Source organism: Chiroxiphia lanceolata, chromosome 7 (genome assembly GCF_009829145.1).
Source record: "Chiroxiphia lanceolata isolate bChiLan1 chromosome 7, bChiLan1.pri, whole genome shotgun sequence".
NCBI lineage: Eukaryota > Metazoa > Chordata > Aves > Passeriformes > Pipridae > Chiroxiphia > Chiroxiphia lanceolata.
In genome coordinates, this window is record NC_045643.1 from 7,445,279 (window position 1) to 7,472,036 (window position 26,758).

Genomic DNA, 26,758 nt, shown 5'->3' on the forward strand with positions numbered 1-26,758 from the left:
TGATTCTGTGCTGGTGTTTAAACTCATGTTTGGACTAAGGCTCAGCAACCCAAAGGTTGAGAAGACTAATTTATTGCTGTATGGTGCAGGGCCATTGGAGATTCACTGTCACTTGGGGAATACAAGGGAGTTGGAATAGGGAGTCAAAGGCAGCTGCATCCAGTGTGCCAAAGGTTGGGAGAGCTAGCAAAGGACTGGTGCCATTTGCAGCCTCTGCACTGCAGGTGCTTGGTCTCAGTAGCCAGAGGATAATCAGTTAAACACTGCCTGTCCATTGCCCAGGAGAGCAGCCCATGCTATGGGGACCTCTAAGTTCAGAAGAGGGCAGGTGACTGAAGCCCAGGACATCAGCCCTTCCTGTCTGCAGTCATGCTCTCAGCAAATACAGGCAAACTTAGGGTATCTAAACCCTCAAAAGGCTGGGTTATGAAACCACAGGGACCTTTGGTGCTTGTGTGGTATTTTCTCTTGGTCCAGGTACCACTCCTAGCAGGATTAAGCAGCAGGTGACCCAAATAAAACACTCAAGACGCAAACCCAGTAACTCCAATCCATGCTCTGATTCAGCAAACTACTTCAAGGTGGTGCCTAGGTAAGTTCCTCTGATCTCTCTTAAAGTTAGGAGGGGCTTTAAGGCTCTGCTAATTACCACAGACCCACGACTGCTGTGCAAACTCAGTGCTTCCTGTGAACCATAACTCGCTGGCTTCAGCTGCATAGAATTAGCACTACTCTTAGCAAAGGGGTAAAATCCTGCCCCAAATCAGGGCAGACTGCCTACTCCTGAGATACCATGCTCTGTGCTCTTCAAGATGATGCAGGGGGCTCTATTCCTACATGTTCTCTTTCCGCTGGACGATAGGAGGGGCTTTCAGTGCAGACAGAGCGCTGTAGGTATGGCTTTAGCTGCCTGCAGCTTTGCATCCTCTTCTCCTGCTACCCTGTGAGCATCTTCCGGGCTCTGAATCCGCTTCCCGAGATGTGGGGGCTGCTGAGGAACCCCCGGGATCCGTGGGCATTTTGAAAGCTCTCTGTAATTAGTAATTACAGAGCTGTGTAAAGTCTAATGCTCTGGGGCTCCAGCATCTCGGCGGGATGAGCCTCTGGAAGCTGCCCTCTGGATTTTACCCTCCGGCTCCGCTCCGGCCGGGCAGGGAGGAGCTGCGGGGCGGGCGGTAGGTACCGGGGGCGGTGCCGGCCATCGCCCGCTTTTCTTCCCCTTTGTCCCCGCCCGGAGCTCCGCACGGAGAGGCAGCGGGAGCTGCGGGAGCTGCCGGCGGTAAAGGCGAGGGGCGGCGTGGGGGGGCTGGGGGAAGGAGGCTGCTCTGAGCGCTTAGAAAGCAGCTGGAGGATCCCTCCAGAAAGGGCTTTGGAAGCGCTGCTGCTCCCTGCTGGGAGCTCCAACCCCGCGCTGGTTGAGCATCTCTTCCTGCACCCAAGGCAGATTAACCCTTGGTTGTCCGATGTGTTTGTGCGTCGCTGGATAAACTCGCAGCTCTCGCGTCGCTCTGCTCATCCCGTTCGCTGTGGGCACAGGGAGGGTGTTGGGTCCCGTCAGACGGGGCAGGAAGCCCTTCTGGCAGGTTCTTGGGGTCTGTCCCCAGCCCAGGGAGCTGTCGTTGTCCCGCACGGCGCCTTCTCAGGCACGGAGACAAACAGGATACGGCCGAGAGCCTTCCGGTGCGGCGGGACGGGCCCGGGCAGCGCCCTTGGCCGCCGGGACCGCCCGGGGCGTGCGGGGACTGCGGGGTCCGGAGCATCACGGGGGGGACACAGTGGTGGGTGAGCCAGGGAACGCCCTGGGCCGTGTCCGTGAGAGGCAAAAAAATAGTAGGTGGTTGAGAAAGCGTAGAGTCGAGTTGTGATTGTGTTGTCAATTCTAAAACACGGGTTTCCTCAAAACAAAACCAAAAAACCTCCAAAGAAACCTCCCACAAAAAACAAACCCAAAGTGTTCTACTGTAGTGGTGATTTATTTCAGAAAACACCCGGGGAGCGGGGGAAAGCAAAGGAGTAAGGAGTGCTTAAAAACCTGGAAAGCTTTTCCACATCCAGCGCTGCTGGTTTCCTCCTGGGATTAGCTCACAGCCGTGGGAGGGATTCTCAGAGAGCAGGTTCACACTCCCCTGCCCGGAGCCTCATGGGCAAAGTCCTCTGGGGGCCCCCGCCAGGAACTGGAGGCTTTAGTGCCTATGGTCACAGACTAAGTAGGTGGCAAGAATTTGATCCCATGGTGACAAACCCAGCTTCTTGCCTCTTCCCAGGTGCCAGGTTATCCAAGCATGACCACCCAGATGTTCGAAGGCAGAGGCCATGCGGCCGTCTACCAGAAATACAGGTTTGCACCGGGCAAAGAGCTGCAGCAAACCATCCTTGCCTACCTGCAGGAAAAGGTGAGTGGGGTATGGCCAGGTTGGAGGATATCTTTATTTGTGGGTGGTAGTATTTACCTTGCTGGGAGTGTTACCTTGACTGGTACCAAGGGGAATGATAAATCAGCAGGGCTCAAGGCAAGATGGGGGCACGGGAGAGGCCTTCCACAGGTTCTGCCATGCCAAGGCTGTTCCTGAGTGGATGCTGGGGGAAGCAATGGGGTAAAAGCACAGAAACTGGGTGGCTGCCCACTGAGACACATCCCCTCCTCCCCACAGAAGGCAATCCCTGCTGAGCTGGTAGTGGATGTTGGCTGTGGGTCCGGACAAGGCACCCGCTTCCTTGCGGAGCACTTCAAGAAAGTGGTGGGGACGGACATCAGCGAAGCACAGATTCAGGAGGCCAAGGACACCTCCTCCATGCCCAATGTCTCTTACCTGTGAGTGTTGGGGGAGTGAGCTCAGCCGAAGGCAAAATTCGGGTCCTTACATGGAAGTGGTGTTTTGTGAGTATGGTTGTTGTAAGACCTAGCTGGCACCAAAGAAAGCCCTATTTGATGGAATTCCTGAGGTGAACAGGCATTATCCTACACTTCCAGTAGCCATGGTCTTCCCACATTGTCCTCATGGCCTCCAAAAAATACCCACTGGCTTCATGTCCTACCCTCTGATTCCCGTATCACAGATGTCTTTTTTCCCCTTCCCGCTCCAAGCGTGTGCCCTGCAGAGGAGCTGCCGTTCCAGGACGCCTCTGTGGACGTCCTGGCCTCGTTCACGGCCGCGCACTGGTTTGACATCGAGAAGTTCATGAGGGAAGCGCAGCGGGTGGTGAGGCCGGGCGGCTGCGTGGCCATCAGCACCTACACCGTGGACATGAGCCTGCGCTACGGAGACTGCTCCGAAAAGCTCACCAAAATCTTCAGGGAGGTGAGGAGATGGAACCCAAACCTCAGGGCTTCCCCTCCTGCTCTAGGCACAGGAAAATGTGTATTACTTGGATACGGAGAGGAATCCTAGTGCAGGATGGGGCAGAAGAGGGATGGTTATGTGCAGGGACAAGGCTGAGATGGGATTTAGAGGCTCCAAAGCAGTGCTAAATCTGGCTGGATGAGGAGAAAAGGGATGCTAGCATTGATGGGGCAGGCTCTGGTAGGGTGAGAAGAGTGCTAGAGCATTTCTGGGGGCTGGTATTGTCAAAGATACTTCTCCTGCTGTTGATCACAGAGAAAAGAATGGGGAGTATAAACTGTTTGGGAAAAGTCCTTTTTTAGTAATCTTTCTTGACAAAGGGTGTTTTAATAACTGGATAAAAGGAGCCTTTCCACAATCAGTAAAAGCAGTGCAAGGAGAAAGACAGAACTCTTATCTCTATGCTAAAATGTCATCCTTAAATTCTGGGCATTAAGCAAGATTTTTGGTGTGTTTTAATGCAACGAGTATTTAAAAAAAAAAAGGACCACGTGTGAATGCATCAGGTTTGGGCTTGAACCTGAGGTAAGTGGAAATTGAGAACTTCAAGTGGTTTTTTGCCTTTTTTTTTTTTTTTTTTTTTTAATACACTGTCTTTACAGTGCTGGGACCAGATTTTAAAATACTCACATAATAGACTAAAATTCGTCTTGGAAAACTACAAAGAGATCTTCGAGGCCTTGCCATTCCCAGACAAGAAGAGGTGAGCAGAACCCCCTCGGTGCAGCACCAGGAGTGGATAAAGGGGGGTGTCTCTGCTCCTCCGGGGGGCTGCTCTGCCTCCAGCCCAGCGAGGACACAAGGGAGTGGGGTTTGCCAGAAGCTCAGCCCAGCTGCTGGGGTTCAGCAAACCCCTGTGCACTGAGGCAGAGCTGTGTGGCTGCATTCCCGCTGCTCCTGGCTTTTATGTGGCTCTGTACTGAGCCATCAAATGTGGTCTGAGGGCTGTGAGGACCCTTCCTACTCAAGGCAGCCTTGGGTTGGATTTTCAGTTGATGGTCTAGCACAATTTGAGGTTTCTGGGCAGGTCACTTCATGGGTGAAAGATAAAATAGAGTGAGGCAGCAAATGTGCCCCAGACCTCGGGGGAGCCAGTGCCTGCCTCCCCACCGAGGCACAGGGCAGGGGCTGACTCTGCAGGCAAAAAGGATGTGGTGGTAGTGGTGGTGTGAAGGTGTTGGTGTCCTGGATGCTGGAGGGGTTGGGGTCTGCAGATAAGCCTGGACCAAAAGGGCTGGTGAAGTCACAGACTATGTGAGATGGTCCCTGGAACTATCTTTGCTTCTCCGGTAGCACATCAGTCAGAGCTCTTGACCCACCACATGCCACAACTGGATGTTGTTTCCATCTGCTGGACGTTTGATGGTGTCAGATACTTTATTCACCACCATGTCAATCTCTTATCTGTGTTCCCCTGCCTTTGAGATTTAACTTGTCAATGCTCCTTTCTTCCCCATCTCTCTTGTAGAATCACTGATATCTATGACAAAATTCCCATGACTGTTGAGGGTGTGGTTGGTTACTTGGAGTCTGCCTCTCCATATCAAACCTTTTTGAAGAGCGACCCTGAAGCTGCAAAATCCCTCCTCCAAGAGACTGAAAAGAGGTGAGAAAACTGCTTGGGAAAACAAGCAGGATGTGGAGGACTTGTTTTCTACAGTGCACAAAGAGTGAGGTTGTAGAGACCCCTCCGAAGCTAGAAGTGAGCTGTGCAGGGGTGCACTCCCTCCTTCCCCCAGGTGTGGGTGGGTGTCTGTCAAGGGTTAAACAGCAGATTCTTAAATGTTAAGTCCATGAAACTCTATGGTGTGCTTGCACTGATATATATGGAAGTATTGTGTCAGAGGTATCTTGAGTTTCTTTGTCTTGTTCTTGATTAGCAGAGGACACGAAAAATATTGGTGGTTGCATCTTTACCAGCCTGTTTTGGTCTCCAGCAAGGGCCTTCTGGGAAGGAAAGGCATCCCTGGGCCTGCTAATTTATTCACTGACAAGAACAACCCTTGTGCAGCAGCTGGAAGCATCTGCCATCCAGGCCTTTGTGCTATGGGTGGAAGAGCCGTGTCTCTGGTTGTGGGTGTCAGTTGGGAGCTGGCTGGACAGGGCGAGACCCTTCCTCTGCTTCTCGTTGCAGGATGCTGGAGACGATGGGAGTTTCTTCCCGTGAAACCCCAGTGGAGTTCTGGGTGAGGCACGTCTGTGTGCTGGGCTGCAGGGGACGGTGAAAGAGGAAACCCTCCTGATCTGGTGCTAAAACGGAAGGGAAACGTGGGTTGTCTCCAAATACCCCACTTGCAGCCGCTCTTTTTCTTTGGGAAGATTGATGCTGATTTCGGTGATGAAAATTTTGATCTTCTGTGGAAAGCAGAGGGGGTTTTATGCCTCTGGGGTTCCTGCCCACCTTGGTCCTGCAGTGAGCCCAGTGCTGCCCCCTCAGCAGTGGAAGGGTCCTGTTTTGGGCTGGTGGTGGTTGGATTACACATGGGGAAGAGAATCACAGTAATAGCTGAGAAACTTGCTGCATTTCTTACACAGTTAATAATAATTAAAAAAAAAAAAGCTGATAAAAAGTTGCCTGTGGTTCCTCTTTTTAAGAGAGGCTGTGGAGCACCTGCTGGGTGGGAATAACTGTGCTACATAGACATTGAGTGTCCTGAGTGGCCTTCTGCTCTGTGGGGGAGATGAGTTTTGGATAGGAAGGGCCATTTGCCCCTTTCCCTGCCCAGGCTGAGGAGGTGTGTGCTCTCTTTGGAAGCTGACTTGCAAAGGGGCTGTTCTCAGCCAGAAGGTGCCCCCATCCCTGGTGCTTAGCTGGCTGGTACAGGTGTAACAGCAGCTTACCTGCCCCAGGAGTGCTTTGGCCCTAGTGAGTCCCTTGCCCTCAGCACAGCTTGGGAGCCCTTCTGGGATTGCTGCCACAGGGGAGCAGGTTTCTGCCCATTATTACCCACCCACACTGCAAAGGCAAGATTAGAGGCTGCATTTTGGGGAGGGGCAGGTGGAGACATGAGGGCTCAGAGCTGGGCACAGCCCAGCACAGTCCCCTCCTGTTTGCTTTCTGCATATTTCAAGTTAAGGCACAGCCTCTGTGAGGACTGTTCCCTTTCCTGTAATTTCTGCCCATGGCAAGAAGGCTGCCCTGGCACTATGGGAAGGGCAGTGCCCTCACTTTGTTCTGCCTTTCTTAACAATGCACCAAAGTAAAAGTGGCACATCTGCTCCCTGCCCCAGAGAGCACACCTGGAGAGGGGCTTAGAGGGCCTAGAGGTGCTTCCACTGTGGTCCTGTGCTCTCAGGTGTGGTCCTGACTGAGCCCCCTCAACTTGGCAAAGGTGCTGGACCCTGGGCATATTTCCCCTGGGGTCACTGAGCCCTGGCTCAGCTTGCCCAGGGTGGGGAGCAGAGATTTTGCCCCCAGGAGATTGGTGGGGCCCTGGGAGGCCAGCTATGGGGTGGGAAGCCCATCATGGATATGAGGTTGGTGTCTGTGTCCATGGCCACATGCTGCAGCAGTGATGCCGGATCCAGCCTGATGCTGTCACCAGGGGATAGGCTGCACAGGTGCATGATGGGTTTGGGTGAGCAGCAGCCATCAGGCCTCCCTTGCCAGGTGAGGATGGGGCTGGTGCCTTGTCATCTCCAGAGGGTGCACAAGAAGTCTCTCTTCCCAGGGTGACACTGCTACTGGGGTGCCAGTGGCCTGACTGGCTGCCCGGGCCAGGGCAGCCCCAGCTTTGCTGGCAGGGATTTTTCTGGAGAGGGGCATCCCCACAGCCAAGGCAGGGAGGGAACCCCCAGGAGGGAACACCCTATGTCCCTACAGTGCTGGAGCAAAGGTTCTGGTGAAAAAGTGTTTGGGTTTTTTCCTCATTTTAAATTTAAAACAAGTTCGTTTAAGTCTGCTCAATAATTAACTCAGTAATTCACAGCCCTTCCCTCTGTGCATCCCCAGGGTCATGCAGCAGGTGCCAGGCTGTGCTGTGACACCAGGGGTTGCATCACCACCGTGCTCGGGCGCGGTGTCAGCAGCAGAGCGGCACAAACCATCACAGCTGTGACAGCTCGTGTGCAGAGAGGTGCTGAAGGGTTTTGGGGCATGTAGCTGGGCAAGGGGCACTTTGGTGGCACTGACACCCTGGGCTGGCAGGGACAGGTCGGGCAACAACTGCCAAGTGGAGCCCACCTCATGTCCCCTGTCTCAGCACCATCAGGCCCTGGGCAGGCCTCCCACACATTTATTTTTAAAGCTGGCTTTTTTGGGGCACAGTTTTTTGTCCCTTCTATCTTCTTTTCTCAGACCAGTAACTTTAGCAGGAGCCAATTCCTCCCAGGCAAGCCTGCTGGCTACAAAAGGGGTCAGGAAGGAGCCTTACTGGGCTCATCCTTACCCACTCCAGTGGCATTGCCTGTGGCCAAGACTTTCCCACGTTGTGCCACGTAGCGGCTGATGAGTCACCATGGAGCAGTTACCTCACCTGATGCTGACGCCAGCCCTGTCCTCAGCCATGTTTCACTTTCCTTCTCGCACATGGAACTTCGGAACTTCCCACACACCTGGGATTTCTTGCTCCAAGCAAATTCAAGTGGCTCCAGCCCGCTGGGCCGTGTGAATCCAAGGGGGTTCACCCTCTGTGCCGCTCTCCTGGCACAGTGCTGTCTGCAGCTGGGGCTGGAGCGATGGCTGTGGTGGGTCCCCAGTGTCCTGCAGACCATACTAGGCACTGTATGGTGTCCCCAGCCCATGCTGGCCTTGGGGGACCCTCCTCTGCCATGGCAGGAGCTGCCAGTTGCATGGTTTGGAGGAGCCGTGGACTGCGATATGGTGGAGCATGGCATCACCATCACCGTGTGAGACCCAGGCCAAGGCCCAGGATGGAAAAATCCCTTGATTCTGTTCAGCCAGGCACCTGGGGGTTTGGCTATGGCCACAGGTGAGCGTGGCACAACTACCTGAGCAAGGCACCCAGGAGGGATCCTCACCCCTCCATCCCATCCACCCTGAGGGCCAGGGGTCATGCTCATGGCCCGGCTTCACCCTCCAGCTTTCACTTTTCTTCGATGCCTCTGAATTTCCTTTTGCGTGTGTGAAGACATGAGGTTTCGCTTTACTTCTCCAAACAGAAATGACACCTGGGACATAAAAGCCACAGTGATGGGAAACAGGAGCCAAAGCTGGGTCCCACGGGGCTGTGATGCTGCTGTGACCAGACGGGTGACCCAAGAGTGTCTCGGCAGGGATCTGTGGTGTGGGACAGTGGTTCATGGTGGATCACCCCTCTCTCATTGGGGGACACATTTCTTTTTCACAACTGCTGGGATTTTCTGCTGAGGTGCTATCTATTCCAGCTGAGCTGTGCCTCGCTTGAGCAACATACATGGCATTATTTATGCTGGTTTGGGCTTTTATTTCAAAGCTGTATCAATCATGGACTTCGTTGCATTGAATAAAAATTATTCTTCTAAGTCTGTGGTTTTCTTTAATGGGAGAGAAAGGAAACACAGAGCTGTTGTCCTGTTTACTGAGAGGGCAGGCAAAGGAGCGAAGCCCAGGGCTCAGGCTTTTAATTATTGATCTCACCCACCCTGCTGCCAGGGGGGAGGCTGGCACGGGAGCCTGGTCCTGTGGCCGTATCTGTGGCTGGAAAACCTGTGCCCACCACGCTTTTACCACTGTCTTTTGCTGTCCTGGCTCTTCTCCAAGCTGTATCTGCATCCAGCTTGGTCAAGGTGGAAATAGTCACTGTCCCATCCATGCTGTCCTCTTCTCTTTATTTCCATCATGGTTTTCTAGGAAAGACCTGAGTAATCTGAGATGCTGCTGGAGCAGAGGAAGGGCTCAAGAAGGGCTGGATGGACCTTGTGGGTCAACAGCTGGTCCTGCTCTACCTCTTTAGAAATTATCTGGACAATGAGGCAGAGGGTACCCTGGGGGTACCAAGTTTTGTGGTGAAGCATACTAGGAGAAGTGGATGACACAGCAGGGAGTCATGCTGCTGTCCACAGGGACCTTGACAAGCTGGAGGAATGGGCTGATGGAACCTCCTGAAGTTCAACCAGGGAAAGGGCTAAGTCCTGCACCTGAGGAGTAACAGCTGGGGGCTGCCCAGATAGAAACCAGTGTGGCAGAAAAGGACCTGGGGGTCCTGGTGGGCATCAGGTTGAACATGAGCCAGAAACATGTCCTTGTGGCAAAGAAGTGAATGGTGTCTGGGGCTGCACTGGGAGCAGTGTTTCCAGCAGGCTGAGGGAGGTGATCCTTCCCTTCTACTCAGCACTGGTGAGGCCACCCCTGGAGTGCTGGGTCCAGGTTTGGGCTCCCCAGGGGGAGAGAGACATGGCACACACTGGATAGAGTCAAATCAATGTCATGAAGATGATGGACAGGAACATCTCTCCTATAAGGCAAGGCTGAGAAAGGAGGCTTAGGGACTCTTGGTAGTGCCTACTGACAGCATAGCAGAAAAAAGCTACAATCTGAAACGTGAAAATGCATCTGAACACAAAAAAACACTCACAGAGAGGCTGTGGAGTCACCACTCCATCCTTTGAGATATTTAAAACTGGACACAGTCCTGGGCAACCCATGCTGGCTGACCCTGCCAGAGCAAGGATTGCACTGGATGATGTCCAGAGATCCCAGTCCACCTCCATGACCACATCCATGCCACTCTGCCCACTCATAGATGTATCTTTCCACGGGCTTGCTCAAGAACTTTTCTTGTTCTCTTGGCCTCTTTGAAATCAGCAGTTTATTTCCAAATGTGAACACTAAAAGTCAAGTCCTTCTGGAGCGGTGTTTTCCTGTGTATGGCCATCACGGGAGACACTGCAAAGTGCATTTATGCCTGTTGCTGCCTTAATGTCTTGGCTTTTTAGATCCAGGTATTGCCCTAATTTTCTGTATGAATGCATGAAACTAAAAGCCCAGCAGCGATCGCAGGAGGTTACCTCGAGAGAAGGACAATTGGCTGAACGGGGCACCATTCCCGCTGTCACTGGAGGGATGTCAATACACCACATTTGTGCTTCCAGGCTGAAGAGGGAGGGAAACCTAGCTAATTCCAGTGGCTTGTAGGGTGGCAGCCCTGCTCATTTCTGGCAGCCTCCCTTCACAACTCTGTGTCCCACCTGGAAAACGTTAGGTGGAAGTGCTTCTGCTTTCACCCTTTTCCCTGCTTTGGTGGCAAGCCTGGGCCCCCGGGATAACACAGACATAGAGCTCATGCCTGCAGCCTGCGCCGTGGCGGTGCTTGCTCCCTGCTGCTGCTGCTGCTTTCCCCCCCTCCCTGCCATGGCCCTTTCTATAGGGAAACCGAGGCATGAACTCCTGCTGCCACTCAGGAGGCACTGTAACCCTCCCGGCCACCCCGAGTCTGCTGTCCCCGTGGGGCTGCGTGCCTGGGGTCTCCCGCAGCTCTCAGCGTGGGGCGGGGCTGGGTCGTGCCCGGTGTCCTCGCACTTGCCAGCACCTCTGTGCCACTCGGCGTGGCAGCGGCGTCCCCCCACTCAGCCCCCTCGGGGGCGTGTGCTGGAGGCAGCCCGAGCATCCCTCATCGCCGGTGCGCTCGCCCTGTCGAGGCGGAGCAGGCGGCAGGGCTGGAGGCAGCAGCGCAAGTAACGGAGGCGGGATTCCCGCCGCAGCTTTCGCTTTCCTGTTTCCAGAGCTGCCAGGCCGTGGATTTTCCTGTCAATGTGAAAGCAGCCACACCGGGCAGGTGGAATAAAAAGCCGGGGACATGGGGCAGCAAGGCATCCACAGCCAGCAGAGCAAAGCAAGGAAAGAAGCTCCCCCGGACAGCCCAGCATCTCCACAGCTGAGAGAGCCACCTGTGGCACCTGTCAGGCACCTCTGCATCAGGAGTTTAGCAAATCCTGCCCGGAGTCCTCCAGTTCATCCTCTCTGGCATCTTGCACCGCAGCCTCCTCACCCCATCGTAACCCACTGCTCACCATCGAGCTCTCATCAACAAAATGCTGTGTCTCCGCCTCACCACACTGCTTGTGCTGGTGCTGGGGGTCAGCCTGGGGGCTGCCTTTCCCCACAACACCCTGAGGAAGGGCTGCAGCCTGTTCAAGTACAAGCAAGTCACGTTCGATGAGAAGAAGGCTGTGAAGAAGATGCAGAAGGAGTTTGTGAGTATCGCTGGCAATGGGGGCTGTGGGCTGGGGAGGGGGGCAAGGCAGAGGAGATGCTGAATTTGAGACCTGAGTGACAAAGTGGATGTTTTCTGCAGCAGTCTGGGGAGGAGGAGGATGTTCTCCATGGGAGTTTGGGGACATGAAGGATGCTGGGCCAAATTTCGTCCTGGTTTCAAACCACATGGCTGGCGGGGTTGCATGACATCGCCAGAAGTCACAATGACAGTTGTTCAGTCTCTCTCTTGGTTTGTGCCTGCAGCGCAACATCAGGCAGCCGGGCCGCAACTGCGACACCGGGCTCTTGGATCGGAAGTGGATGTCGGCACACCTGTCGGTAAGAGCGAGGTGACGCTGTGACAAGGGGGCACAGCTCTCCTCTCAGCCAGTCCCACCCTCACCTGCACGCCAGGCAGGTCTTTGAGACTCCCCTCCTCCAGCCCTGGCTCTTTGGTCCCTAACCACACACTCCTGCCGCAGGTGCCCGACCGAGTGGTGCTGGTGGAAGCCGAGCTGAACTTCACCATCACGATGCTGCAGCTCTCCACCCACCCTGGCTTCACCAAGATGCGCCAGCGGCCCCTGGCCTTCCTCGCCCAAGCCCGGGAGGATCTGCGGGGCTGTGTGAGTGCCCCCCGAGCCCCCCACCCCGTGCCAGCTCCATGGCCCTGGCATTGTCGGCAGCGCCGCAGGGCATCACTGGTCCTTACCCCGCTGCTTCCCTTGCAGGTGGCTCCCTCGCATCAGCCCTCTGGGGAACTGAGCCAGTGGCTGCAGAACCTGCAGGTGGCCATGAATATGGTAAGTTGGGTCAGCGGGGCCAGGGGGTCTCGGGGTGTCAGTGACCTCAGGGCTGCACCTGACCCCATTGCTAACGCAGGCGCTGTCCCCGCCGCACAAGAACACCGGCTGCCTGGAGGACTATGCTGTCCGCCACGTCTTTGAAGTGCTGGAAGACCTGAACTGCGCTGCCCTCCAAGAGCAATGCTCTTAGCACCCGCCACCGGCCCCAAAGGACACCCTGAGGACCGCGAAAAACAACTGCTATTGCATCACTGTACTGTACTTAAGCCTTTTTCTTACTCATGTGAGCTCAGGGAACAATTTTTTTTCACAGTCTTTTAAATTATTGGGGTTTATTGTGTACTTATAAATGGCTCAGGAGGAGCTGAAGAAATGCCCCTCCTGAAAGAATGGCAATGAATATATTTATTTGATATCATTGTTTTGCTAGTTTTCAAAATGTTTTTAAGGAAATATATTTTTTCACCTGCTATTTATTACAGAGTATATTATGCATATTTTCCTGTATAAATTATTTTCTTGTATGCCATTTAATAAAATAAATACTATATGTAGACAAGCTGCCATCACATTTATTACTATGCTTTGCTGTAATACAACAGCAGAGGTATTGCACACACATCCTTGCAATTACATTCCATTGCATTGCATTGTCCAAATGAAACCTCATTCCATTTAATTTGGGGACAGGGAGGGAGAAAGGCCTGGATGCTGGGCTCTTTGGGGAGCTTTAGTAGATTTTATCACCTGGCCATGCCCCATCTGCTGCCACCTGATGACAAGAGCAGCACCTGAGGCAATGAAAACCCATCAGGAGGGAAATGCCCTTGGGCCAACACTACAGACAGGCAGGAAAAGCCCCAGAGGTGTGTCTGGAATTGCACATGGACTGCTGGATTTGGTTACAGCCAGGCACAGCTAATCTCTCAAAAAACAGCTGCACCAGTGCTTTGCCTGTGCGGCCACAGACTCCCAGGAACAGGCAGATGCCATCAGTGCCTGCTTGGGATCCAATCCCCTGACCCTGCTCACTATTTGACCCCTCGGTTTTGAAGTCTTGCAAGAAATCACTTTCTCTGGAGCCTATGTATAGTCAACATCTGGCAGGGAGGTTGTTTTTAGAACGTTTCTGGACTAAAGTGCTGTGCTGTGATAGCCAAACAATACATGGATCTGGAGAGAAAAGCCTAAGGAGGTAAGATGGTGTTTATTCATCCTCCAAAATAGATGTATTTAGGTTGTCCTGCTCTCACTGAGGTATCTATCAAGGCATTGTTCCTTTTGCCAGGCAAAGGCTGTAGGCTGTAGTGATGGGGCAGCCAGGCTCCTCAGGAGCTGGGAGCAGGAGTGGTGGGGACAGCTGGGAAGTGCTGCAGCTGGCCAGCTTTAGCCTAATGCCCCTGCCAGCTTCTTGTAGCTCAGGTAAGTCCTCTGCTTTTCCTGGAGGGTGACTGGAGGTGGGCAAGAAGCGCTTGCTTTCCCTGCAGACTCACAGAAGGAGTGCAGGGGTTCTGTGCTGGTTTAACTAGATTTCAGTCAGCAAAATTCCAATTTCTTTTTGGGGAGGAGGTGGTGGTATCATTCCAGTGAAGGTTTAGGACACAGTGAGTATTTCAACAGCTGTCAGCCAAATGTTCCTTGTGTTCGGTCTCCAGCTTTGCCTTATCACACTTTCTAACCTGGATGCTGCTTTCATGCCTGGTTCCCTTATTTAATGGAAGCCACCAAATGGAAGAATTTAAGTTTATGCACCTATTTTACAGGGGGAGGAGGCTGTTCTAACACAACTGTTTAAGTTTCTAAAGATTTTGGTCAGTCTGTTTATGATACCCAGGTAATTCACTCTCAATTACTAAATGCATTCTTATGATCCTTTTTTTTTTTACAGATTTCATCTGATTCACTCTTGCTCCCGTCTCATCGACTATTGCTCCCATTTGATTCACTATTGCTTCCACTAATCTGCTGCTGGAATGCACAAATAGTCTATTAATTTAAGCAGGTACTAAGGCAATGGTTGCAGTAAGCCTGGTTATGTTCCACTTGTGAAATCACCCTGATAATTGTTGGGGTTTTTTCCCCTCTTGCTGCGTTGCTATTTGCCACAGACTCAGTGTAATTTATATTGCAACTGAATCACCCCTCACAGCTCTATGAAGGGACTGTAAAATAATGGAATGTATTGGAATGGGCTGCCCAGGCAGGTGGTGGAGTCACCATTCCCTGGAGGTTTTTAAGGAAAGACTGGACATCTAGGTGACAGGGTGGTGGTGGGTCGTAGGTTGGACTCAATCATCTCACGGGTTTTTTCCAACGTATTTGATTCTGTGATTCTGCTCACAAAAGGTGAGAAAATTGAGCCTGGGGACACATAACTCAGCCCGAAGACCTCAACTCCCCTCGGGCACTGGGAGACACCGCTCCCGCTGCCCCTGAGGGGGCGACCCAACATGGCGCCGCCCTCCCGGCAGCCAGCGGCCACCCCGCGCCGCCGCCACCGCCAAAACTCGCGAGAACCCCGCAGGCGCACTGCCCGGCCCTGCCCGAGCTCTCGCGACATCTCCGCTGGGGGAGGGAGGGAGGAGGAGGAGGGGAGGGAGAAGAAGGAGAGGAGGAGGAGGAAGAGGAAGAAAGAGTCCGAAGGAGCTGCCGCTCCTGCCCGGGCCGGTGCCGGGGATGGTGTTGGCCGCGGCAGCCGGGCCCTGACGCCGCGCTCAGGTACGTGCGAGCCACCCCCCTTCCCTCAGCCCTCCCCGCCCGGGCCTGGCCCCTCCCGGCGCCCCCACAACTCCCGGGGCGGTCCCGGCCCGCCGGGCCTTGGGGCCCATTTGTGACCCCCGGCCCAGCTCTCCCGGCCCTCGGAACCCAGCGATCCCCCTGCCTCTGCGGAGGGGCTCCCGGGCCGCCGCTGCCTCCGCTCCCGGCGGAGCTGGGGAACTCCCGGGGCTCTCGCGCCCTTCCCTATAAATAAGCACAGTCTCCCTTCCCTGGCCTGTCTCTCCGGGGTCTGCAGCGGGGAAGCTTTGCTTGAACTGTTGGGGGCTTCCTTGCCGTGCTTCTCTGGAATTTGGGGTATAATTGAAGCGAATGATTTCTTTTTCACAGTGATCACGTTTCTCTTGGGTTTCCCGGTTTTCCGGGACAAGCTATAAAGATATTTGGACATTTAATGCCTATCGGAGTTGATTTAATTTGGAATTGGCACCTAAACGATGCGGTTTTTTTGGAGTGGAGAGGTTGCCTGCAATTTACAGATTTATTTCTTTTCATGTAGAGCGCCGTTCAGTACTTCCCAGACTCCCCTACTCCCCCCCCCTTTTTTTTTTTTTTTTAAGCAGCTGTTGGTTTTCCCTCCTCCAAAGAAAAAAGGTCTGTGTTGTCTGCTTATTCTTCCTTTCTCTGGGGTAGCAGGATGAAAAAACTTACTGTGTTTCAATTGAGCCAGCTGGATTTTACATTTACACCTAACATTACTTTTGTTTTGAAATGTATTTTGCAGCTGACACACACACTTGTCAGCTTCAGAGAACTTGACCTCCTTGTAGATCTCACCAGAGTTTCATACTGTTAGGGACTATTGTGAATTACATGTTTCCCTTTTTTTTAAGCCTTTTTGCTCAATTATCTGTTATGTCTTTCTCAACCCCCAGGTAAGGATTATACCTTGACGTCTTGCAATTTTTCCCCTTTTATTTGGTTCAATTAATTAATACGATTTAAAGGATAAACATTTCTCCTACCATTTTAGTGGTAATGGGGCCTGAAGGGTTTAGATCTTGTCAGCATTATGTTGGTTTTGCCAAACTTAAGAAGAATGGGTTGCCTTCAACTAAGAATAGTTACAAAATGTATTAAGCCATGACAGACTGGATGCTTTGGTTTAATGACTTTGGCATTCTGTCTGTCTTTTATTGTAATTATTTATCAGTGCAGTTATCTTCTAGAGGGGCTGGGTAACACAGCAAAACTGTCTCTTCATTTCAGTTATTGAGTCTCGCAACTTCTTGCACTGTGGAGAGTTTCCTGTTGTGCAGCTGCGTGGATCATTGCACTGTTTGCAGCTTAAGTCTTTTTTCTGTGTCCTGGGAGCTGCCTCAGAGCTCGCTTCCCAGTGTTAGAGAATAGTTCCAGTGATCTCTCCCCTTTCTCTTTGTTATTTCTTATATTTTGGCCAGCTGAAAAGCGACTCTGAACGCTGTCCTGGGAGGTGTGGATGAGGAGGCTGTAGCAGACTGTCTGGCAGGGGTATTTCCACAGCAGTTCTTAGGAAGGAGCAGTGTCAAGCAGTGACACTGCATTGTAGACACTGATGTAAGCCTGACCTTTCTCCTGCAAAATTGAGCTTCCCCTTAGCCTAACAAACTGTAGCTCTTTCAGTATTCACAGCCCAAACAAAATCTTTCTCTGAGTTTAATCACAGTTGTGTGAGCTGTGTGCAGCGTATTCTGTGTTTGACCGCTGAGAATGCGATGGAAGTTCGTTCCTTATTCAACAACTGTGAGTTGTTTTCATACTGCAGCCCCAGTGCTTCGTTTCTGGTGATGGGCTTTGCTCTCCCTTTGTGTTCCAGGTGGAAGCAGCAGGAATGCTAACACTGGCAAGCAAGCTGAAGCGGGATGATGGTGTCAGAGGACCCCGTGCGTCCAACCCAGCGTCGGATTCCACTCGGAGGGTGTCTGTGCGAGATAAATTACTTGTTAAAGGTGAAAGGGACTTGTACTGAAATATTTTGGGGTTTACGGTTTGCAGGTGTGTTGCCAGTAAGCAACACTAAATTGCATATGAATTTCCAGAGGTATTTTTGAAATGGCTTGTGACTTACCTCAGGATTGCTGCTGTAGGGTGTGCATTGACATACATCTCATCTCCAGCAGCTCTTTGCCTGTAGGACACTTGTTTTCGTTGAATAGTGAAAACCAAAACAAGTGTCCTCCTTACTCTGCTGAAAAATTAACCCATCATAAGGAACTCTGTCATCAATTAAAACATGATAAAAATTGCCACATGAGTGTCAATAAACGTATAGGAGGAGAATATCAACAATAGTATATTTGTCTTGATAGGAAGGTGGTTTTTTGAGCAAAAACATAACTGCCTGTGACAGGAAAAAACATCCTAAGGGTAACAACAGTGTTCCAGTGGTCTTTAATGGTACAGGTCATAGGCAGCAAAGTTTAAAAAGCTTAAAAAAAGCAATGCAGGGAGATATTTTTGTAGGCCTGGAGTCTCTAGAAGTTGAGTATGAAGCTGTGAGTTAAAAAAAACAGTGCTCGTTTTTGTATTGCAATAGAGTGTGTTCTAGGAGGGCTGCTGTGGGTTGTTACTGGTGGGGAAAAAAGCCCCAGACTTTCACTTTATGGCAGTTCTGGATAAATGGGGTAGTTTGTGAGGCAATAATTAAACTGTTTTATAGTGAATTCAGGGGCAGCTCTTTTTTGTACTTAATTTTTTTTTCCTGTAACATAGATAATATAATTAAAAATCCGTAGGTGCTGACACTTTGCAGTTACTGTGGGCTTAAACTCACGTTTACTCCCTCTGGTAATAGTTGAGTGTTTTAATGCTCTAGTGGCAAGGAGTATGTTGTTTAGATGGATGTTTCTGCTGAAAATGATCAATAGCAAATATGCTGCTGTTGATGGGTAAGCTGCCACTATTAGGGTTTGTGCCAGTCAGAGGAAACTCACATTTCCTGGTCTTGTTTCAGAATGATTTGAGACTGACAAGGGTGTATTTGCCTAACTGGTATTACCTAACTAGCATTGCATATGGGTTTTTTTCAAATTAGGATAAATTCTGTCATGTAACTGTGCTGGAGCAAGGTGTCACTGCAAATGCTGCTGCCTCAGTGCCCTGGGAAGTGCCACAGCTAGACTGTAGGAATGTGATATTCACAGTTTTCTCTCTGTACAGTTCTAAGGACAGGGACTTTTAATAACCCTGATGTGATCATTCTTGAAAAGAACTTGCTTTAGACTTCCAGTTTGGAAATCCTTAGTTAACTCCAGTTCTGAGGGAGGAAGATTTAGGTAGGAGAAATAAGCTCTTTAACCAGGCTAAGCTACAAAGCCAAATGACTAAATAATCTGAGATTTTTGCTAAACCTACAGGTATAGACTCAAGAGGAAGAGAGCAGTGCAATATAAATGCACTTCCAACTGCAATGCTTGGTATAGTGTGAGGTGCCATAAGACATTCTACTGTACCCTTAGAGCAGTCATGTTTTTCATTTTTAGGGCTAAAACCTTACAAAGTCTGCAGGGAGTAAGAGAACATGAGCTATAGAAAATCAGTATTGACGCTGTAATTGCTATGGCTGCATTAGCAAACCAGCACAGATTTGGGTATTGAACGAGCTGAGTCCCAAACTGACAAATGGTGAAAGCAGGTCACTGCTCATGTGCCTCTGACAAGTACTGGGTGCTGGATCCTCATCTGATTGTGCATGGAAGTTGTATCCCTACTGTGGAATGTGTGGCTTATGCCACTTAAAGAGTCACCGTCAAAGGTACAGTGAAAACGTCCTTAAATATAAATTTGCAGAAGCATAAAGAAGTTTGGGAAGGTTTCTGCTGCTTCTTACTGCTTGGATAATGCATGTGAAGGGAAATCAAGTTAGAATCAATTAAGAGTTATTTCTACAGAGGCTGGAATGGAAAGAGTGAGGGGGGCAAGGAGACCCTTAGTTGAGTCAGTTGAGTCATGAGGTTCAGAGTGAACCCCCTTTCATTCTGGACTCCTTTTCAGGGATGAGTCTCAGTGTGGCTGGGTCCAGTATTAGGGTTGGACTCAGTCAACAGTTTATGTCTAAAGAATTTAGCAGCACTTAATCGTAAAAGCACTTAAATGTTGGACTAATCACTAACCAGCTGTAAACATAACAATATTCTAGATTCAGGATAATAACATGTATACTATGTTATGTAGCATTCAAGTCAATACACAGATACACAAAGTTATATATAGAGAGGGACAAATGTGTAAAGGTAACACACACATATGGATATGTGTGCCTACAAGTGTATACCTATTGAAAAATTCCCCTCCAGAATCAGTGAAATACTTGTGTTTAATGCCTTTTTGGGAACTACTGGAATTGTCTGTCATTTGAGTGAGGATGATACCATTTCACTTGGACTGTAATTCAGATAAGGAATGTTCCGAAGCTGTCAGGGGATGACTGATTACTGCTCCTCTCATCTCCCACTGTGTTGAGGCAGCAGGAGTTCCTGGTATGGTCAGTGCTGCTCCTTGGCCTGGCAAGAGTTCCTAGAAGAGTTAAGGAATGCTTCACCACCGAGCTCCTGTGCAAAGGCCAAGGCCTGACAAGAGTTACTGAAATTGTAGAGCAGGCCAGAGGTGGGGAGGGGAGGCTCTCCTAGTCCTGATGCTCTCCCAGAAGAATTGTAGGAGCAACTGTCAGTGTGTTAGAATGGTTTCTGGACTCAAATGGGAGCTGACAGTAGAAGCAGATCATCTTAGTACAACTCCACTGAAAGCGAGAGGGAAATTCAGTAGCTAGTGTGAAAGATTTATTGGGGATATTCTCTTTTAAACTGCTTTTTAAGCTAAACGTAGACCATTTGCCTATGAAGTTTCTAGAATTTGCTCCAGCACTTCAAGATAGACCAGCTGCAGCAGCATCTACGATGTTGAGGGGGCTGAGGGAAGGTGAACTTTCGATGTTGACAGTGTTTTTAGGTCACATAAAGATCTGCAGGAATGAGTTTGGTAGGGAGTGCAGAGCTGTCTGCTCAAGGTGTGCATACAGCAGTGATGCTCTGCATCTAGACTAGCACCAGTGCCTTTATTGTCTGATTGTCTGGAACTGTAGTAGCCCAGCTGAACTTCAGGCTGCTGTTTTGCATCACAAAGTTATAGGAGCCTGGAAGAGTAGCTGTAAGTACAAGTTGTTACTGGTGAGTGTTTAGGCTGGAGTTACCAAACAAACAGATGACAGTTGCAGAATGGGTGAAAGTCTCAATCAGTTTCCTGGCAATGGTGAATTAAAAGATAATATGTTCTACATAAAAGAAGAGAAATCCTGGCTATCAGCAAGGGAAGAGGAGGAGATGAGAAGAGGCCCAAAGTGTTCTGTCAGCAGTGAAGCACCACTGTCCTATTCCTGATCCACAGTAAATTGATGATAGTCTAATAAATTCTGCAGTCTAATAATGCCTGCCAGCTTTGCTCGGGGTATTGTCCAGACACAGACAGTGGCTGGTTTTTCTCTGGAGTTAAAGACAGCCTCGTTTGTGTTGATTAGAGTCCAGTTCAGGAGGCAGTCTGGAATCTCTTTGGAGGATGTGCTGTCACACTGACAACCTTGTAGTGCTCAAATGTGTTGTGTGCACAGACTGGTAAATAGATCAATGCCATTTGATGAAGGGTAGATGGCCATGACCCAGCCCCTGTTAGTGTTGATGATGCTTGCAAACCTTCAAAAATCTGGCACAGACCAACTCCATGCTGCCTTAAGGTAGGAAGAATAAGTAGTAATTTAGGTATCATGTTGGCTGTTTGTACCATATGGATGTGAAGAAAATCTCAGTCAGCATCTGAAATAGTGTTACCCGGTGCTGTCCTTGACTTCAGTGATGGCCTCAAGTTAAACAGGCTTTTTTACACTTCTGTGAAAAAGCTGCTCTTAAAATACTGGTGCCCTTTGTTAGTTTTTCTAAGCTAGTCCTTTGATTTTTGTCCAGTGTTGTGTTATATTCAAGTATCAATCACGGCTCAGGGCACTTGCTTTGTTGGGTTATTTCATGGACATATTATGAATGGAAATATCTCTATCCTTAAAGTTTTGTTTAGGGAAGTAATTCTGAGGCAGCTGATTATTCTCTTCCAGCTGTTTTTCCTCTGGAGTGTTAAAGTCATGGCTGCTAAACAGGATTTGGCAGCAGCCTGTCTCCTGCAGGCTAACGGAGCACGTTTGGGAGTAGAGCAGGGCACATATGTCTGGAGTGTGGAGTGTGCTGCTGGTTCTGATCTGAAACCCTGGGAAGGCACAGGAAAACATCCACCAGTTGGGAATCACTGAGGGCACAGGTTTCTGAGGGTGTGGGGGGGCAAGGACTGGTAATTCAGGCTGCCAGGTCGTGGAGAGAGGCTTTGTGGCCCAGGACTGAGGGGTCTGGAGAGAGACCAAGCAGTGGCTAACATGTTTCAAGACAAATCAAGTGGAGGACATGCAAACAACTGCAGAAGACGGAAAGCAGATGCTGATGAGAGGAAGAGGAGCAGACAGAAATGGTGCTTGAAGGGGCTCTGCTGCCTCTCTCAGCTGGGAGAGGGGCTCTACTGCCTCTCTCACCTGGGAGAGAGGCTCTAACAAGGCACACCTTTGTTAAAAGTTCAGCGTGACTTATCTGTACGTCTCTTTTCACTGGGTTTTCCATATAGGCTCTGTGGGAGAGTAAGGCCCTAATTCTATAGATCTAGTGCCTAAGTTAAAATAGAGCAAGCAGTACATTTGCTTTAGCACCTTTCATTTTGTTCTGTGCTGCAGAGACAATTTTTGATGTTCTGTTCATCTCTAAGGGGCACTTCATTAAGTTGAGAACAGGGGCCACATGACTGCTCCTCCGGGATGCTGAGAATGCAGTGCTGAACTTGAAAGGCAAACCCTTTCTGGAAATTTGAAAGAGACTGAGGACAAGCCAAAGTGGTATTTAAAATTAATATTGTGTAATGAAGGTGACTACGAAATTGAATTCAAGATAGTGTGCCAGGATGGCAGGAGAAGTAATGCATGTGTGCTTATGGATCACAAAGGTTGTCCCTTAAGCTGTGGGTTTTGTAGTGCACCTGAACATCATCATTCAGTTTTAAATTATCAGTACTGTTTTGATTGTGACAGTTGGAAGTAACTTTACATATAAGAAAATGAGTTAACGTGTTTTACTCCTCAGTTGTCTTCAACATCTGTGGCTTTTCCAGCAGATTTCTGTAATCGGAAAATGTTTCGGGTGTGCCTTTGTATATAAGCCTGAGAGAATGGAAGTGGGAAGCTGATTATGAAAGTGAGTTTCATGTGCATTGAAACTAAAAATGAGGAGAATCCATGTATTTGCTTTCTTCAAGCTATGAAAATTGAAGTTATTACTGAGACATTTTTCCAGGGCTTTGCTGACAAAGGGAGGTGCAAGGCATTGCTTCACTTACGCCTCAGATTTTCAGCACACCTGAAATATGAAGTGATATATTGCAGACTTAGAGATTTCCAACCACAGTGGCTTTTGGTAGTTTTTGATGTCAGGATAATAAGCTTTGTTATAGTGTATAGAAGCTGAAGGTGTGATTTGATAGTGTCTTGTTTAAAATAAACATTTGGAAGCAGGAGGAGAATATACATCTTTTGCTCTATTGAAAAACTGGTGATATTAGCTGGCTCGTTTGACTTCTAATACTGGTCTGTGCAGTTCAGAGGAGCTAAGTAAGGAAAGCTATAAAGAGAGATGAGAATTAGGAGGCATAGACCCATATACAGGGCAGGAGTGTGCTCCTATTTCTGTCTTGAGAACTGTCAGGGGTAGGGAGAGTTATTGTTTGTGAAGTCATTTATAAATAGCTCTGGTTGCTTGTGTTAGGCTTAGCTTTTCTCTCTTCTGTAAAGTTCCTAGGCTGCTTCTGAGGCATAATGAGTTTGCATTCAACTCTTCCAAAGTTTGTGGTAGGTTTAACTTTAAGCCTTGCTTTTTTATTCTTTTTATGGTTTAAAATAGCATTTGGAACTGTTCAAGCAAGGGCATAGTGGGGCAAGAGCAGGACTCTGCAAGGATACCTACCACTGAGGTGTGCTTCTACACCAGATCACAGGAGGTTTTAAGAACACCAGACTGGCTGGTTGGGAGCTAATGGTATTTCCTGAGACTTGGATTTTCTGGTTGGTTGTCTCATCTTGTGCTGGTTTAAAAGTTAACCAGCAGAGGAAACCAAGCCAACTCAAAGAGAGATTACAAGTCAGAATAACAATTTAATAAAATAATACAATAAGTACGACCACACAGACAAGCAACAGGCACTAACCCACAAAGCCCAAATGTACAACCCAGCGCCCTGGGGTACAAACAAAGCGGTGCTACCTGGGCCCCCCCCTTGAGTCCAAAGCAAAGGGAGAGGGGAAAAACCTGCTGGTGGGAGAGCTGCTGCAGTTCAGCCAAAAGTGGTAATTGTAGTCCGGCCGAGGGTGGTGGTGAGCTGCAGTCTGGTTGAGAGCAATGAGCTGCAGTCCTCCTCTGGATCCCACGAGTGGTAAAAAGGTTCCGAAACTCCGGGTTTATATACTCTCCAGTTCAGGCAGGAATGTTCAGTCCTCCCCTCAGAGCGGGGAATCCCATAAAAGGGTATGAGGGTGCTCAGGAACATTCCCCCCCCACCTCGCAGGCCTCTACTGATAACAGTTTCTGGGAAATGGCATGGAGGGCTATAGAATACACAGTTTGGGCTATACCCATTCAGTGATGAATCGGTCCCAGCTGTTCTAACCAGGACACATCTTAATGGTGTGAATTGAGACACAGATACTGATTCTCCACAAAATGACTGTGAAAAGTAGTCAAGTTGAATTTTCTTTTCTATTTATCTGTAGTGACAGTCATTTTTTGAAAGAAGAGGTCAGAAAAATTGTGATCTTAAGTTTATTCTTTAATTTAGTGAGGCTTTTTGAGCTCTTGGAAGTTCAGTGCATTGGAGCTCTAATTGTCACTTCCATGCTTTGCTTATTTACAGATCTGTTTAATAAGTTGGCAGCCTGCACAAGGGGAGGTTTCTTACAGAGAATGCTCTTGCCAAGGGTGTTGCTTTATGTAGAAAATGCATGACTTAAAACATCAGAATCTTAATGGGGCTTGAATGATGTGGCCAAAATATTTGCTTTTTGAGCAGCAACATACAAAAACGGTTTCAGTGTCATGACTGTCACTACCAAAGAGTCATAGAATTTGGAAAACTCACAAACACTGTAGCTTTGGCCCACTAAATGTGCATCTTAATTGGTTAATTACCAATGTTTATGTATATTTATATGGCACAGTTAATAGTAACATCTGTTGCCTTACTCGATACTACTTTAAACATTCAGGTTATTGAAGCAGGTCTTTACCTGCATTTCTGTCTTTATAAAGTTGTTGCATTCTTAGTTTATGGTTTGTTGCAGAGGGGGTTAGAAGCCTTGATTTTGGAGGACTTGCTTTTGTGTGGATTAGTTAGCATAGCATTCCCACCTGTTTACACTCCTGCAAAGAAAGAGGGAGCTGTTCCCTTCTCCCAGGTGTAAATATTTTGTTTTCCTGTTTCCAGAAGAAAACCCAGTCATTCTTGTACCAGGACAGAGGGAAACACAGAAGTGTGAACACATTACAGGAAACTTCCACACTTCAAAGGAACTATGGTGACAGTGAACTCTCTGATCCTTGCGGGAGGCAGAAGTGAGGCCTTGGCTCAGCAGAGCTGCTGCAGCTCAGCCACTGCTGAGACTCAATGTGCTCTGTCCTTGGGTGTCAGGATTCATTAAGCTGAACAACACACAAACAGAGAAAGCAATAAGGAAAGCAGTCAACACCTTCAAATAAGAGCCAGGTCCTAACCTTTAGCCTGTAGTGAAGATTGATAGTGCCTCCCACTATGACAGGCTGGTGAATTTAAAGAGAAAGAAAGGTTGGTATAACTGCAACCTTCAGTTGTTGGTTGTTGTGTCTTCTTTTATCAACCAGGAAGGAAAAGTAAAGATAAAGCCCTTGATTATAGCTGAAATTCGATTTATTTTTTTATATATTGTGAAGACAGTACTCTTTCAAAACTTTTATCAAAAGTATGGCCCCAGCATTGTGTGTCTTTCGGTGCACAGCTTTGTTAAATCAGCTCTGGCTGCTCCAGTGTGGGATTTTAAAGAGTGCAGTTGTGAACTTTTTAGGTAAGTGTGAAACACAGTGCTTCTCTTTTGGTGGTTTTTTTTCTCTTGGTGTTGTAGGCTGCAGGGACACCAGGGCTGTGCCAGGCAAAAGGGAGGTGGAAGTCAAGTAACTATCATGCCCACTGCAGAGACCAGCCAGGTTCGGTAAGCATGGATGCAGAAAAAGTTCTGGAGAGTTATTGTGATGACCAGTTTGGATTCAGTGCCAAGAAATCTGAATTACAGTTTTCTTTACATGTATGTTTTTGAGAGTTAGTATTGAAATCCCTTACATGTTGTTAGCCCAAATAAATGGTCTGTCTCTCTGCAGGCCTGAAAGCAAAGTTAGAAGTGGAAAAAAAAGACTATAGGAAGTGCAAAAAATAGATTTGATGAGATTTTCTAGAACTTCAGAAGTGAAAGGGGAAGGTATCTTCATGCATCTCATTCATACTTCTGTGAGATACAGGTAGTTGAGATTAAGACTTAAATAAAATACAAAAAAGAGGGAGAGAAAGCAGGGGCTCTTCCAGAGCAGGTAACTTGACAGGGAAAGGTCTTAGGGCTATGCAACTGAATCAGGTTGCTTCCTTTCTTTTAATAATTACTTTTAAACTTTATGCTTGGGAAATAAATAAAAAGAAATTTTAATTGAGCAGGAGTGTATATGTATAGCAGACTGTGCTTTGGAAATGTCAGTACTCTGTGTGTGAGCAGCCCTGGCAGAGCTGAAGTCCCCATCACAGTAGGATGCGTTTGCAGAGTCTGTGGGGCAGGTTTCTAGTAACAAATTGAGTGGCTTAAAGAGAAATTTCAAGGTAAACTTCCACTGCAGCTTAATTATATTTTTAGGTAAAATTGTATTTACAGGGCGGTTTCAAGTAGATCTGCCAATCTGGACTTCAAGAATAGCTTTATGCTTGTATAAATAATGTGGTGTTGTTTTGTTTTTTTTTCTTTCAACAGAGGTTGCAGAGCTTGAAGCTAATTTACCTTGTAAGTATAGCATTTAATGGTATGCATTTTAAGGGGAAAAGGACCATTGAACTGAATGTTTTTATTGAAGTATGAATGCTAATGATATTTGTTAACTTTAGGGAAACCTTTGCAAAACGCTACCACTTGAGCTTGAACAGGTTTTCTTTGTTGCACCCTCTTAAGGGGTTGTAGAGAGGTGGACCCTCATTATTGTCCTTTGGAAGGAGAATTGATAATTTGCCTCCAGAATTTGATTGTTGGGGAGTGGAAGCTTAACTTCCATAAAACACCCAAAAGATTTGTGGGACTGAAGGGTGCATTTGTTGCCTCACACCTGTTTTTCCTCCATTCTCTCCTTTCCAAAACAGGAGATTCTGATTTAGGGGCAAAGAAAAATAGCTCAGTTCTCAGGAAACAAGTTAACCTGCTGTTTCTCTGCATCACATGTAAGATGTAACCTGATATGTTTGTTAATAGTGAACATACTAAAGAAAATTAGTTTTACAAAAGTGATCCATATTCCTTAGAACAAAAAAGGCAAATTAATGTGGTTTTAGCCCTGGAGTCTTACTTATGATATAAGCAATAAACAGCTGAAAATATT

The 26,758-nt window shown here is 48.7% G+C and overlaps 3 protein-coding genes across 6 annotated transcripts in view; all 3 read left to right on the forward strand.

Annotated features, from left to right (window-relative positions):
- The first annotated feature begins 409 nt into the window (after positions 1-409).
- On the forward strand, positions 410-5,899 carry LOC116789705 (putative methyltransferase DDB_G0268948). 2 transcript variants are annotated; one of them, XM_032693838.1, is made up of 7 exons: positions 410-592; positions 2,265-2,393; positions 2,652-2,812; positions 3,086-3,299; positions 3,944-4,044; positions 4,810-4,947; positions 5,476-5,898. In XM_032693838.1, the coding sequence occupies exons 2-7, from the start codon at positions 2,283-2,285 to the stop codon at positions 5,564-5,566; spliced, it is 816 nt and encodes a 271-aa protein (XP_032549729.1). In that variant the 5' UTR covers positions 410-592; positions 2,265-2,282; the 3' UTR covers positions 5,567-5,898. The 2 variants fall into 2 exon arrangements, with proteins under 2 accessions (XP_032549729.1, XP_032549728.1); XM_032693837.1 differs by lacking the exon at positions 410-592 and adding an exon at positions 1,160-1,279 and having other exon boundaries at positions 5,476-5,899.
- A 5,413-nt stretch (positions 5,900-11,312) lies between these two features.
- Positions 11,313-12,675, forward strand: LOC116789401 (interferon lambda-3-like). Its single transcript, XM_032693205.1, has 5 exons — positions 11,313-11,474; positions 11,740-11,814; positions 11,958-12,101; positions 12,207-12,278; positions 12,379-12,675. The coding sequence occupies exons 1-5, from the start codon at positions 11,313-11,315 to the stop codon at positions 12,469-12,471; spliced, it is 546 nt and encodes a 181-aa protein (XP_032549096.1). The 3' UTR covers positions 12,472-12,675.
- A 2,147-nt stretch (positions 12,676-14,822) lies between these two features.
- UBE2F (ubiquitin conjugating enzyme E2 F (putative)) overlaps positions 14,823-26,758 on the forward strand; it is a 66,739-nt gene continuing 54,803 nt past the window's right edge. For 2 of the 3 annotated variants that reach the window (XR_004358027.1, XM_032693240.1), the window contains exons 1-3: positions 14,823-14,999; positions 16,852-16,984; positions 26,143-26,172. Coding sequence is in view for 2 of the 3 variants with exons in the window: in XM_032693240.1 (XP_032549131.1) it covers positions 16,867-16,984; positions 26,143-26,172 (148 nt within the window). In the remaining variant the exon portion in view is untranslated. The remainder of the gene's footprint in view (positions 15,000-16,851; positions 16,985-26,142; positions 26,173-26,758) is intronic. The other variant, XM_032693241.1, reaches the window with a different exon arrangement.

Bases quoted from the DNA above. Each gene is read 5' to 3' on its own strand.
- LOC116789705 (XM_032693838.1), top strand. From the start codon at position 2,283: ATGACCACCCAGATGTTCGAAGGCAGAGGCCATGCGGCCGTCTACCAG. The intron at 3,300-3,943 runs GTGAGGAGATGG...CTGTCTTTACAG, and splicing joins TCACCAAAATCTTCAGGGAG to TGCTGGGACCAGATTTTAAA. The intron at 4,948-5,475 runs GTGAGAAAACTG...TTCTCGTTGCAG, and splicing joins CTCCAAGAGACTGAAAAGAG to GATGCTGGAGACGATGGGAG.
- LOC116789401 (XM_032693205.1), top strand. From the start codon at position 11,313: ATGCTGTGTCTCCGCCTCACCACACTGCTTGTGCTGGTGCTGGGGGTC. The intron at 12,102-12,206 runs GTGAGTGCCCCC...CTTCCCTTGCAG, and splicing joins GGGAGGATCTGCGGGGCTGT to GTGGCTCCCTCGCATCAGCC. The intron at 12,279-12,378 runs GTAAGTTGGGTC...CCGCCGCACAAG, and splicing joins TGCAGGTGGCCATGAATATG to AACACCGGCTGCCTGGAGGA.